The 13,070-nt window shown below is 59.9% G+C and overlaps 1 protein-coding gene across 3 annotated transcripts in view; it reads right to left on the minus strand.

Annotated features, from left to right (window-relative positions):
• The window catches only part of TPD52 (tumor protein D52), a 44,997-nt gene extending 32,522 nt beyond the window's left edge, over window positions 1–12,475 (minus strand). For 2 of the 3 annotated variants that reach the window (XM_038766456.1, XM_038766455.1), the window contains exons 1-5: window positions 12,353–12,475; window positions 6,253–6,368; window positions 5,738–5,886; window positions 5,510–5,611; window positions 368–416 (exon numbers count right to left, since the gene is read on the minus strand). In XM_038766456.1, the coding sequence (XP_038622384.1) occupies window positions 368–416; window positions 5,510–5,611; window positions 5,738–5,886; window positions 6,253–6,368; window positions 12,353–12,371 (435 nt within the window). In that variant the 5' untranslated portion in view covers window positions 12,372–12,475. Of the gene's footprint in view, window positions 1–367; window positions 417–3,696; window positions 3,739–4,712; window positions 4,740–5,509; window positions 5,612–5,737; window positions 5,887–6,252; window positions 6,369–12,352 lie in introns of all 3 variants that reach the window. The other variant, XM_038766454.1, reaches the window with a different exon arrangement.
• Between the last annotated feature and the right edge of the window lie 595 nt (window positions 12,476–13,070).

Genomic DNA, 13,070 nt, shown 5'->3' on the forward strand with positions numbered 1-13,070 from the left:
GCTTGGCACGTAGTCCGCACTTTAACAAGTACCCTAAAAAAAAAGCCATAAGGGAAAGGAGTTCTGGTCTGCGAGCCCATTGTTGGGTAGGGATTGTCTTCTTGGCTGCTGAATTGTGCTTTCTAAGCGCTTCATATAGCGCCCTGCACACAAAAAGCGCTCAATAAATACGACTGAATCAACGAGTTTCCTGGGGAGAACGTGCCGTCTGGGTCTGCGGTCGGGACCAGCGGCCCGGAGGCGCCTTTTTTGGGTTTTCTATTCCCATCCGTCTCCCCCTCGCACGGCCGCCAGCACCCGGCCTTGCCCCAGGAACGCCACCCGGGCCCCTTGGGTGGGCACGAGTTTCACCCTCGGGTTTGCTTACCTTCAAGGTTTCCACCTTTTCTTCAAAAGATTTGAAAGTAGGGGAGTTCCTGGAGGAAGAGGGGAAAGCAAGGGGTGAGCTTTGGGGGGAGAAGCAGTGTGGCCTAGTGGATAGGGCACGGGCCTGGCTGGGAGCCAGAAGGACCTAGGTTCTAATCCTGGTTCTACCACTTGTACACTGGACCAGTCATTTCACCTATTCTATTTATTTTATTTTGTTAGTATGTTTGGTTTCGTTCTCTGTCCCCCCTTTCTAGACGGTGAGCCCGCTGTTGGGTAGGGACTGTCTCTATATGTTGCCGACTTGTACTTCCCAAGCGCTTAGTACAGTGCTCTGCACACAGCAAGCGCTCAATAAATACGATTGATTGATTGACTGATTAACCTCTCTGGTCCTCAGTTACCTTATTGATAAAATGGGGATTAAGACTGTGAGTCACGTGGGACAGGGACTGTGTCCAACCTGATTAGCCTGTGTCTATCCTAGCGCCTAGTACGACGCCAGCATATAGTAAGCACTTAAAAAATGCCATCAAAGAAAGAAAAAAGAAAACACCAGGACAGAGAGCTGGCTCTCAGCCGTTATTCAACAGTCTAGTCCCATGCCCGCTGGCTCGTAGGCGCAAACTAGGGCGACTGGCTGGGCACGAGGCTGGCTGTTTGCCACTTGACGCCGGGCCACAGTGAAGCCCTTTCAGGCCTTGCCCGCTGTGTGACCTTGGGTAAGTCAGTTCACTCCACTGGGCCTCAGTTACCTCACGGGTAAAATGAGGATTAAGAGTGAGAGCCTCATGTGGGACAGGGACTGCGTCTAACCTGCTCTACTTGCATCTACTTCAGTGCTTGGAACAGTGCTTGGCATATAGTCAGCGCTTAACAAGTACTCGAATTATTATTCACGGAAGATTAGCTCAGGTGTGACCCGCTCCTCCCCCACTCAAGCATCCTCAAGCAGGAATTCACACCATCATCATCATCATCAATCGTATTTATTGAGCGCTTACTATGTGCAGAGCACAGTACTAAGCACTTGGGAAATACAAATTGGCAACACATAGAGACAGTCCCTACCCAACAGTGGGCTCACAGTCTCACCACATCTCCTTTCCTTCTTCCTCTTAAATTATCACAGCGTCTGTCTTCCGCACAAGACTCTAAGCTCCTAGAAGGCAGGCTTCATGACTGCTAGCAGAGAAGCCGCGTGGCTCAATGCAAAGAGCATGGGCTTTGGAGTCAGGGGTCATGGGTTCAAATCTCCGCTCTGCCAATTGTCCGCTGTGTGACTTTGGGCAAGTCACTTCACTTCTCTGTGCCTCAGTTACCTCATCTGGAAAATGGGGATGAAGACTGCGAGCCCCCCGTGGGACAAACTGATCACCTTGTAACCTCCCCAGTGCTTAGAACAGTGCTTTGCACATGGTAAGTGCTTATTAAATCATCATCAATCGTATTTATTGAGCGCTTACTATGTGCAGAGCACTGTACTAAGTGCTTGATGCCAGTACTATAATTATTATTATTATTATTATTACTAACTCTACTGCACTCTCCCCAGGGCTAAATTCAGTGCTCTGCGCGCAGATTGTAAACTCTGAGAGCAGAGATTGTGTCTACTAACTCTCTTGTCCTCTCTCAAGTGCTCAGCGCAGTGCTCTAAACGCAGTAGACTGTAAACTCCTTGAGCACAAAGGTTGGGTCTACCAGCTTCACTGTCCTCTCCCAAGTGCTCGGTGCTTAAATACTTTCGATGAATGAATCGCACCCCTGTTGTGTAAAGGGCAGCTGGTTCTCTTTTTAGACTGTGAGCCCACTGTTGGGTAGGGACCGTCTCTATATTTTGCCAACTTGTCCTTCCCAAGCGCTTCGTACAGTGCTCTGCACACAGTAAGCGCTCAATAAATACGATTGATGATGATGATGGTTCTCAACATTTTCCTTCATTCAGGTCAGAGCCTGGACTCCTCACAGCTGAAGGGGATGATGGAGGAAGAGCAAGCCCCCATAATAGGAGAAGCGGTGGGGCTTAGTGGAAAAGGGATGGGCCTAAGAGGCAGAGGACCCGGCTTCCCATCTGCCTTCCGGGATCTTGGGTGAGTCGCTTCTCTGCCTTAGTGGATAGAGAATTGACTTGGGAGTCAGAAGGTCATGGGTTCTAATCCCGGCTCCACCGCTTGTCTGCTGTGTGACCTTAGGCAAGTCGCTTCACTTCTCTGGGCCTCGGTTCCCTCATCTGTAATATGGGGACTGAGACTCTGAGCCCCACGTGGGACGGGGACTGTGTCCGACCCAATTTGCTTGGATCCACCCCAGCGCTTAGTACGGTGCCTGGCACACAGTAAGCGCTTAACAAATACCATAATTATTATTATTATTATTCTCTGTGCCCCAGTTTCTTCAATGCTTTTTTTAAAAAATTTTTTAATTTATGAGTCCGGCATGGGGCTCAAGGTCCAAGTTGGGTAGGGACTGTCTCTATATGTTGCCAACTTGTACTTCCCAAGCGCTTAGTACAGTGCTCTGCACACAGTAAGCGCTCAATAAATACGATTGATCGATTGATTGAGAACAGGTATTTTATCCCCATTTTACAGTTAAGGAAACTGAGGCCCAGAGATGTGAAGTGACTTGCCCAAGGTCACACAGCAAGCAATTAGCGGAGCTGGGATTAGAACCCAGGTCCTTCAGATTCCCAGGCCCATGTTCTTTCTACTAGGCCACTCTGCTTCCCCTTTCTACTTAAAGTGTGTGATCCTCGTGTGGAACAAGGACTGCGACCTGATTAACTCATCTCCACCCCAGTGCTTACAACGGCGCTTGACACACAGTAAGTGCTTAACAAATGCCATTATTTAATAATTGTCAGCAAGACCCCGTAAGAGTCACTTGGGTGAAAGGTCCCGGGTGCAGAGGTCGTTGTCAGCTGAGGCCCACCCAGGGTCAGCCCCTTCCCAGCCCCCGGGCAGCCCCCGGACCCCGGCCGGGCAGGTTCCAGCCACCCCTGGCAGCCACCGCAATTGCCGCGGCATAAGTGTCGGGCTGAGGACGGTGCCCCTGGGCTGGGGTTTCGCAGGAGGGGCTCACCCGAGTTCATGCGGGGGGCTCACGTGGGGGCCGGGTCCGATCGGATGGCCCGCTTCCCCCTCCCAGCACAGAGTGAGCACTGAATCGGTCGTCGCCACTCAGTAACGACCAGTAAGGACGTCCAAGCCTGCTGGGGGCCTCTCTGGCCTCCCCCGGAGTGGGGAAGCCGGAGCTTGGTCCCAAGCCGGGAGCCCGCCCGGCCCGGCCCGGCCCGGCCCGGCTGGCCGACGGTGACGCGGCTCGGCTTACCTCATGGCGGGCATGCTAATTGAGTGCTGGATGGAGCGGATACTGGGGCGCAGCGTGAAGGAAAGACAGAAACGCCATTAGCTCGGCACTAGACTAGAAACTCCTGGAGGGCAGGGGTTGCATCTGCCAGATCTAACGCATTAACTTATCGTCCCAAGCGCTCGGTAGAGTGTGCTGTGGACAGTAAGTGCTCAATAAATACCACTGATCGACGGAGGCAACGTAAAACCCTGCCTGTTGTCCTGTTTCACCAGAAACGCGGGCCGGTCAGAGGGAAAGGCCACGCTGATCCCAGGGCCGCCATCCCAGGCCCCCATCGGGCTGCAGTCTGATTGCCCCCCCCACCAGGGCCGGGAACTGACTCCCCATCGAGTGATGCCAAGTCAGACGGCACCAGATCGGCACAGAGGAGCACAAGGCGAGCCGGCTGGGGACTTGGGGCCGGTTGCTTCCCGGGAAACCGCTTCGACGACCCCTCGTCCTGCCCGCCCCGAGATCCAGCTCTCACCCCCTTCCCTGCCACGACCCGCTAAACCTAACAAGGTAGGAAACCGCCCCTTCCCAGACAACCTCCAATGCCCCGGGACCTTTCCCATCCCATCTGAACCACCCACTTACCTGGGGATGGGTAAACCTGGGAGGGTCGGGGACCCCGGGTCGGGGACCCCATTCAACCCCTTGGACCCTCCCTGCCTGTCCCTGGGGGCCGGGGCCTCCCGCCTGCCGGACTGTGCCTTTGAGTCACCCCTCTCCTCCCCACCCACGACCCCAAGGGACGCAGAGCGGAGCAAACCATCAGAGCGCTGCCGGGGGCCAGGCGGAGCGGGGGAGCGGCCGGTGCAGCGGGCCGTCCGGCACCGCCCCGGCCAACGGGGATAAGCCCGGTCCCTCCGACGGACCGGGGCTGGGCTCCAGCACCGGCTCGGCTCCGACAGCGTCGGTTGGAGCTCTCTGGGGGCGGGGAAGCCTAGAGCCCTCCCTCGGGCCCTGCCGCCCACCCGCCCGGCTCCGCTTACCTAAAGGACGGTGCCAAGGCCTGTGCCCTGCACGGAACCAGCGGAAGCATCAGGAGAGAAAGGAGGAAGCTGAGGTGACCGGCTGTGGCCCCACATCCCCACAGCCCGGCCCAGGAAGGTCTTGCGCCACGAGACGTGAGAATGGGCGCAGGGGCGCCTCACCCTCTCAGGGCACCCCAAGGCGCAGGCCTTCAAACCCACTCCCCAAGAGATATCAGCCATAGAGATACACAGCTCCCGCTCCCTGCCACACACACGGACACCAGGAGACGCGGCGAACACTCGTGCGCACTGATCACGGCCTGAAGCACCCAGCCAAGCTCCCAGGGTGGACGGCAGGGCCACGCAAGGGGGTGGGCAGTGAGGCGGACGGTGAGGGTCAGGATGGTAGGGTGGATGATGAGATGGACGGCGAGGGCCCCGGGCAAGGGTGATGGGGACGGCTCAAAGGCAGAGGGGAGATGCCAACTGCCTGTAATGGAAGGACACTGAGCACTGGCGGCCTTCTGCCCGAGCCCTCTCAGGCCATGGGGGGCACGGATGGCGATGCCCTGGTCATCCACGCTCAGAAGCAACCAGCACAGCCCAGCCGGCCCAGTGTTCCCAATACTGAGACCATTTCCATGGAAAAGTGGACAGTCCCAAGAGATGGCCCAGAACCATTCCGAACCGCGAGGCCTCCCCCTCCGCCTGCCCGGGGACCTGAGCATCATCTGCGGAAAAAGGAAGGCCACAGGCCCGGGGAGTAGCACGAGCCACGGATTACCGTCCCCGACCGGTCGGCCGAGACCACGTACCTCACGTCTTCCAGCTTCTTGGTGATGACCGAACCGACGGACGAGAAGGCCGCCGAGGCCTTCTGGCCAGCCTGAGACAGCGTTTCGGACGTCCTCTTGTACCTGAAGGTACCCGGGAAGAGAAGCATGAAGGGAGAGGAGGTGGGGGGAGGGAGGACGCGGGCCAGCCTGCATCAGGCTCCCCTTCCACCCAGGGCAACCAAAGGCAGCCCCCCGCCGGGGACGTACGCGGTGGTGGCGGTCACGTCCTGCCAGGCCTCGGAGAGGTTCTGCCGCAGCTCCTGCAGCGAGCTGACCCCCAGTTGCCTCTTGATGTCCGCCAGCCGCTTCTCCTTGGCCGCCAGCACCTGAGAGAGCGTCTGGATCTCCTCCTCCACCTGGCCAGGCGCAGCGGCGGTCAGTGAGGTCAGGGCACTGGCACCGCGACCGGGGCACAGGGACCGGCGCCGGGCAGGGGCAGGGGCAGGGAAGTTGCCCACCGACCATCATGGCGGCACAGGGGGAGATGCTCTATGCCCTGGGACGCCCCACCAGCTCAGTCACAGTCCCTTCTCATAGGGGCCGACTGCCCCAGCAGAAACAGTGAGGCTTGGAGGGGCTGGACTCAGGGCCTGGAATCAGCCTCGACTGAGCGGCCCAGCCCCGTTGCCTGGGCTTGGGCTGGGGGAGGATGGAGGGCTGGGATGGGAGCGGGGGGGTGGGGCCGGGCCGGACCGGGGAACCCGGACCCCAAGGCCCGTCACCTTGGCGAGTTCCTTCCTCAGCTCCTCCTGCTCCTGCTGCGACAGGGTCTCGCCGGCCCCGACGGAGGCAGCCGCGTCTTCTCCCTCCTCCAGGAGCGATTCGGTCCTCAACAGGTCTGGGGATGGGGATGGGGGTCAGGCAGACCAGGGGGCAGGGGCCTGCCAAGAGGGGCGGTGATGCCGCCTACCCCCCTTGCCCTGCCCCGAGCTATCCCTGGGCTCCTCCTAACCAACCAGGGCATCAGTCTGGCAGGGGTGGGGTGGGGAGGGCGATCCCGGGAAAAGAGGCACCTGCCAGCCGTTGCCCCGGTAACTGAGCTGAGCCTGTCACCAGGGAAGCCTGGAGTATTTGGGGGCGGGGGGCCGGAATGTCCGAGGGGCAGGACGAGGCAGGCCCAAGCTGGGGGCTGGCTAGTTGGTGTCCATCCTGCTCGGTGGAAGGGAGGAAGGGGCCGCCCTGACCGATGAACCGGGACTGCAGCGTCCGTCCCCGGGGACCCCCGCTCCTCACCCCGGCGACACCCATCCTGCCGCCCCAGGAGCCGCCCTTCCCCGCCACTTCCTGAGCAGTACGAGGAGAATCGAAGCCCGTGTACTTTGGCCTCGGGGTCCAGCCCAGCCCTGTGGGAGGAGGGGGGCCCTTCCCAGCCTCCAGCAAGGTTGTGTTCTAAGAGGCAGGAGCCAAGGGAGGCCTTGAGACGGTGCGAGGCCGTGAGGTTTGCCAGCTCGGGACCAGCCAAAGTCCGGCCACCTGGAGCCGCCCCGGCCCGGAGACTGCTTCCTCCCCTCGGCTCCTGGGCCTCGCCGGGGACGCTACGGCCAGAATGTCCCCGCCACCACCCCGTCCGGTGACCCACACCGCTGATTCTCCCGAGGTGACCCGGCACAGGCCGTCCCACACCCCCAGATTCTCTTCTCTCCATCCCACATCCCTGACCCCCCAAAAGTGACCCAGTACAGATCATTCCAGACTCTCCCCCAGTGACCCAGCATGGCCCATCCAACACCCTTGACTCATCCCTCTCCATCCCAGACTCTCCCCTAGCACGCAGCGGCCCACACCCCCGCGACCCCCCTTTCCCTCCCCGACTCCCCCAGAGTGACAAGGCATGGGGCGCTCGCCCTCCTGGGCCAGAAATCCAGCACCCCCTCAGTCCCGGAGACAGGGCAGGTCGGGGTGGAAGGTCAGCTGGGGGCAGAGGATGGAAAAAGTGTTTCTACTGAAGCAGGAGGGATCGCGGTGGGACGCAAGGCAGAACCACCCAGATGGTCAGGGGGACAGATCCAGGAATGGGCTGCCCAGGGAGGGGTGGAGATCTGCGAGAAGCAGCGTGGCTTAGTGGAAAATGCAAGGGCTTGGGAGTCAGAGGTCGTGGGTTCTAATCTCTGCTCTGCCACTTGTCAGCTGTGTGACTTTGGGCAAGTCACTGAACGTCTCTGGGCCTCGGTTCCCTCACCTGTAAAATGGGGATGAAGACTGTGAACCCAACGTGGGACAACCTGATCACCTTGTATCTACCCCAGTGCTTAGAACGGTGCTTGGCACGTAGTAAGTGCTTAACGAATACCATCATTTTTATTATTATGTAGGGCAGACACTGCTGCCTGGAGGCAGGGGGCTGGACCAGTTGGCCCCTGGGATCGATTCCACAGCCAACAGCCCCAGCCGGCCAAGGGTCGCCGGGGCACGTGGACGCTGCAGGTGGGTGGCACCCACCGCACCCGGGCCCCGCAAGCCCAGAGGGAAGCCTGAAGGCCACGGCCCGTTCCTCCGAGGGGGAGGGGAGGCGGCCAAGCAGGTCCGCCCGGTTTCTCCACTGCCACGAGTCCCGAGGTGGGCGGGAGGGAGGGGCGGGGGTGGCGGCAGGGCCATCGTGGAGATCTTGCTCCAGCCCCGCGGGCCCTCCCCGTCCCCCCGCACTCCGAGCCCACTGTACACCCACCCCCACGCCGGCCTGGGGTCGGGGCAGGTGCCCGTCAGCCGTGAAGGCTGGGGTCCCTCCCACACCGACCCGTCCCTCCTCTGCCCCCAGCCTCCACTCCCAGGACTCTACCGGGCGGGCGGGCGGTCAGGCGGGCAGGCAGGTGGTCTGGGCAAGGGACTCAGGTGAGCTTGGGACACAGATGGAAGGGCAGGCCGTTCGAGTGGGGAGCCTGTCGGTGCCCCGGATGGACAGATGGATGGCACACCCACCCGCCGTGCCACGGCCGAGGACCAGGCAGCCCTGCGGTGCCCCGACACCAGGCCTCAGCCTCCCCCAACCCGCACTGTGCGGGAATGGGGAAGGGGCCGGGGAGAGGGAGCTGTCTAGGCTGGTCCCGGACGTGATCCTGGCCCCGGCCTGGCCCCCTCTCACTCAGAAACCCCCAAAGCCTCGGGTCGCTCCTGCCAAAATGCCCAGCAGTGCCCGGGCGAGGACCTGGGGTGAGGCTGGAAAGACTGGCCCAGAAAATGCCCGAGGATAGCCTTGCTTCCCAGCGCAGAAAGCCACCAAATCTGGCCCCGAGGGCCCCGGCTGATCCCCGTGCTCTGCCTGGCCCTCCATCTCCAACCAACCCTCGGCCTTGGCCGGGTCCCAGAATGATTTCTGGAAAGAGGCCTGGGCCTGTGGGCTCTTCCTTGAGAAGATACTGGAAGGGCAGAGAGCGGTGGCGGTCACTGAGCCTCGTTTGGAGCCCGGATCCTGACCACATCTCGGCAGCAGCCAGCTTGAGGATGCGGGGCTGCGGCGGGAAGAATAATAACGGCATTGGTTAAGCATTTATTACGTGCCGAGAACCGTGCTAAGCGCCGGGGTGGATACAGGATAACCGATCCCTGTCCCCGAGTCTAAGTAAGAAGGAGAACAGGTATTTCACCCCCAGTTTATAAGTGAGGAAATTGAGGCCCAGAGAAGTTAAGTGATTTACCCAAGGTCACACAGCAGGCAAGTGGGAGAGCTGGGATTAGAACTCAGGTCCGTGCTTTTTCCACTAGGCCACGTGGCTTCCCGGATGACAGGGCGTGCTCGCCGAGGCACCACCCCTCAGATCAATATTTGCCGGGGTGGGCCGAGAACCGCAAGGCAGCGGGGGCCTGTGGGGTGGGTTTCCTCCTCGCTGCCCCCCGGCCTCGGCAGCGCCTTCAGAGCCCCCGCGTGACCGGACCCCCGCCCGCCACCCCCCGGGACCCCACCGCGCACTCCGACCCTGGGAAGCAGCCAAGAGCGGCTTCTGATCGATCAGTCGACGAATGGTATTTATTGAGCGCTGCTGCCTGCAGGGCACCGTACTAAGCGCTTGGGACAATACAGCTGAATCGGCAGACATATTCCCTTCCGACAGTCTGGAAGCGGGAAGGGCCTGGTGGGGTAAGGGGCAGGCTGGACAGGATGAGGTCAGATGGACCAGGGGGAGAAAGCTGCTTCCCTGGAACCCTGGACAGGTCCCTGTCCCTCTCTGAGCCTCAGTTTCCCCATCCCCACCAGTGTGGGGACGCAGCACGGCCTAGCGTAGAGCACGGGCCTGGGAATCAGAAGGTCATGGGCTCTAATCCCAGCTCTGCCACTTGTGTGCTGTGTGACCTTGGACAAGTCACTTCGCTTCTCTATACCTCAGTGACCTCATCTGTAAAAATGGGGATTGAGAATGTGAGCCCCATGAGGGACAAGGACTGTGTCCATCTGTAAAAATGGGGATTGAGAATGTGAGCCCCATGTGGGACAAGGACCGTGTCCAACCTGATTAACTTGTACCTACCCCAGCGCTTAAAACAGTACTTGGCACATAGTAAGCACTTAATTACCATTATTACGAGAAGCAGCGTGGCTTAATGGAAAGAGCACGGGCTTGGGAGTCAGAGGTCGTGGGTTCGGATTCTGACTCCGCCGCTTGTCGGCTGTGTGACTCTGGGCAAGTCCCTTCACTTCCCTGGGCCTCGGTGACCTCATCTGTCAAATGGGGATGAAGACGGTGAGCCCCACGTGGGACAACGTGATGGCCTTGTATCTACCCCAGAGCTTAGAAGGGTGCTTGGCACGTAGTAAGCGTTTAACAAATGCCATTATTATTATTATTATTACTCGCAGGGGGACGGGCTGCATGGACTGGGCGGCCTGACCTCTGGCTCGATCTCGGCGGGCACTGGGCAAAGGGGGCGCGGCGGCAGTTGCCCAGACGAGGCCACTCCTTGCCAAAGTCCACGGCAGATGGATCCGCCCCTGCCCCCCAACCCTTTTGGGAAGAGAGGCGGAGGGTGTGGAGGGCAGGACAGTCTCCGCAGACCGGGGCTGCCCCAGGGCCTGGCCTGCCCCCTCTGTGGACCACCGCCCGGCCGGCCGGCTACCTCTGTGCACGTGACCTAGGTGTGGACGCACATGTGTGTGGACGCACATGTGTGTGGACGCACACGTGTTGACCCGTGCCAGGGTGGGTCCCAGGGATGGAGGCTGGACCTGTGCCCGCATGGGACATGGGAGCACCGTGGGCCAACAGAAGCCGGCTGGACTAGTGGGCAGAGAAGCAGCGTGGCTCAGTGGAAAGAGCCTGGGCTTGGGGGGGTCAGAGGTCGTGGGTTCAAATCCCAGCTCCGCCACTTGTCAGCTGTGTGACTCTGGGCAAGTCACCTAGCTTTTCTGGGCCTCAGTGACCTCACCTTTTTCTTTCTTTCAATCGTATTTACTGAGCGCTTACCGTGTGCCAGCACTGTACTAAGTGCCTACATCTGTACAATGGGGATTGAGACTGTGAGCCCCACGTGGGACAACCTGATTACCTTGCATCTACCCGGCGCTTAGGACGGTGCTGTGCACATAGTAAGCGCTCAACAAATGCCATCATCATTATTAGTAGTATTGTTATTAGAGCCCGGGCTTGGAGTCAGAAGCTCCTGGGTTCTCATCCCGCTTGTCAGCTGGGTGACTTTGGGCAAGTCACTTCACTTCTCTGGGCCTCAGTTACCTCATCTGGAAAATGGGGATTAAGATTGTGAGCCCCACGTGGGACAACCTGATCCCCTTGTATCCCCCCCAACGGCGCTTAGAATGGTGCTGTGCACATAGTAAGCGCTTAACAAATGCCATCATCATCATCATCATCATTATTTAGAGCCCGGGCCTGGGGGTCAGAAGCTCCTGGGTTCTCATCCCGCTTGTCAGCCGTGTGACTCTGGGCAAGTCACTTCACTTCTCTGTGCCTCAGTTACCCCATCTGGAAAATGGGGATTAAGACTGTGAGCCCCACGTGGGACAACTTGATCCCCCTGTATTCCCCCCCCCTCCCCCGGCGCTTAGAACGGTGCTTTGCACATAGTAAGTGCTTAACAAATAATAATGGCATTTATTAAGTACCAAAATGATTATGATTATTATCCCGGCTCCTCCATCTGTCTGCTACTGTCTGCTACCTTTTAGACTGTGAGCCCACTGTTGGGTAGGGACTGTCTCTGTTATGTTGCCAATTTGTACTTCCCAAGCGCTTAGTACAGTGTTCTGCACATAGTAAGCGCTCAATAAATACGATTGATGATGATGATGATGCTACGGACTTGGGCCTCAGTGCCCTCATCTGGAAAAGGGGGATGGGACGGGGGTCCCCACCGCAGCGCTTAGTGCAGTGCTTGGCACCTGGCCGGGGGCGGGGGGTTGCGCTGACCTCGGCCGGAGGAGCGGGATGACAGGAGGGAGGGAGGGACGGAGGGAGGGATGGAGGCCTTTTCCCGGATCGGATCGGGATCGAAGGGGTCCGCCCTGGGGAGGCCGGGGAATCAATCAATCGTATTTATTGAGCGCTTACTGTGTGCAGAGCACTGTACTAAGCGCTTGGTAAGTCCAAGCTGCCAACATCTAGAGACGGTCCCTACCCAACAGCGGGCTCGCAGTCTAGAAGGGGGAGACGGAGAACAAAACCAAACACACTGACAAAATAAAATAGAATAGATACGTACAAGTAAAATAAATAAATGGAGTAATAAATCTGTACAAACATATATACAGGTGTTGTGGGAAGGGAAGGGAAGGAGGTAAGATGGGGGGGAACGGACCCCGCCCCGGCAGACAGACCGAGAGACCGACCGAGCCGGAGGACGGCATCCGGCGGCGGCGGCGGCCCCGGCCCCGCTCACCTCGGCCGCCCCCGTCCATGGCTCCGCTGTGGGCCGGTCCGCTCCGGTTCCGTCCGGTCCGCTCCGGTTCGGTCCGGTCCCGCCCGGCCCGGGCCTCGGGTGCCGCTGCGCCGCCCGCGCTTCCGTCTCCAGCTCCGCCCCGCCCCGCCCCGCCGGGACACGCCCCCTACCGGCCGCTACCGGCACGACACGCCCCGACCCGACCCTCCGGGACACGCCCCCTACCGGCCGCTCCGCCCTCCGGGACACGCCCTCTACCGGTCGATCCGCCCCCGCCCGCCGGGACACGCCCCTTACCGCCCCCTACCGGCCGCTCCGCCCGTAGGGACCCGCCCCCTACCGGCCGATCCACCTAGGAGCTCCGGGACACGCCCCCTCCCGGCCGCTCCGCCCACCGGGACACGCCCCCTACCGGCCGCTCCTCCTCCGCCCTCCGGGGCACGCCCCTTGCCGCCCCCTACCGGCCGATCCGCCTAAACTCTCCGGGACACGCCCCCCACCGGCCGACGCTCCCTCGCCCTCCGGGACACGCCCCCTACCGGCCGATCATCATCATCATTATCATCATCGATCGTATCTACTGAGCGCTTACTGTGTGCAGAGCACTGGACTAAGCGCTTGGGAAGTCCAAGCTGGCAACATCTAGAGACGGTCCCTACCCAGCAGCGGGCTCACAGTCTAAAAGGGGAGACAAAACCAAACAGACTAACAAAATAAA

The sequence above is a fragment of the Tachyglossus aculeatus genome, chromosome 25 (assembly GCF_015852505.1).
Source record: "Tachyglossus aculeatus isolate mTacAcu1 chromosome 25, mTacAcu1.pri, whole genome shotgun sequence".
In the NCBI taxonomy this organism is placed as follows: domain Eukaryota; kingdom Metazoa; phylum Chordata; class Mammalia; order Monotremata; family Tachyglossidae; genus Tachyglossus; species Tachyglossus aculeatus.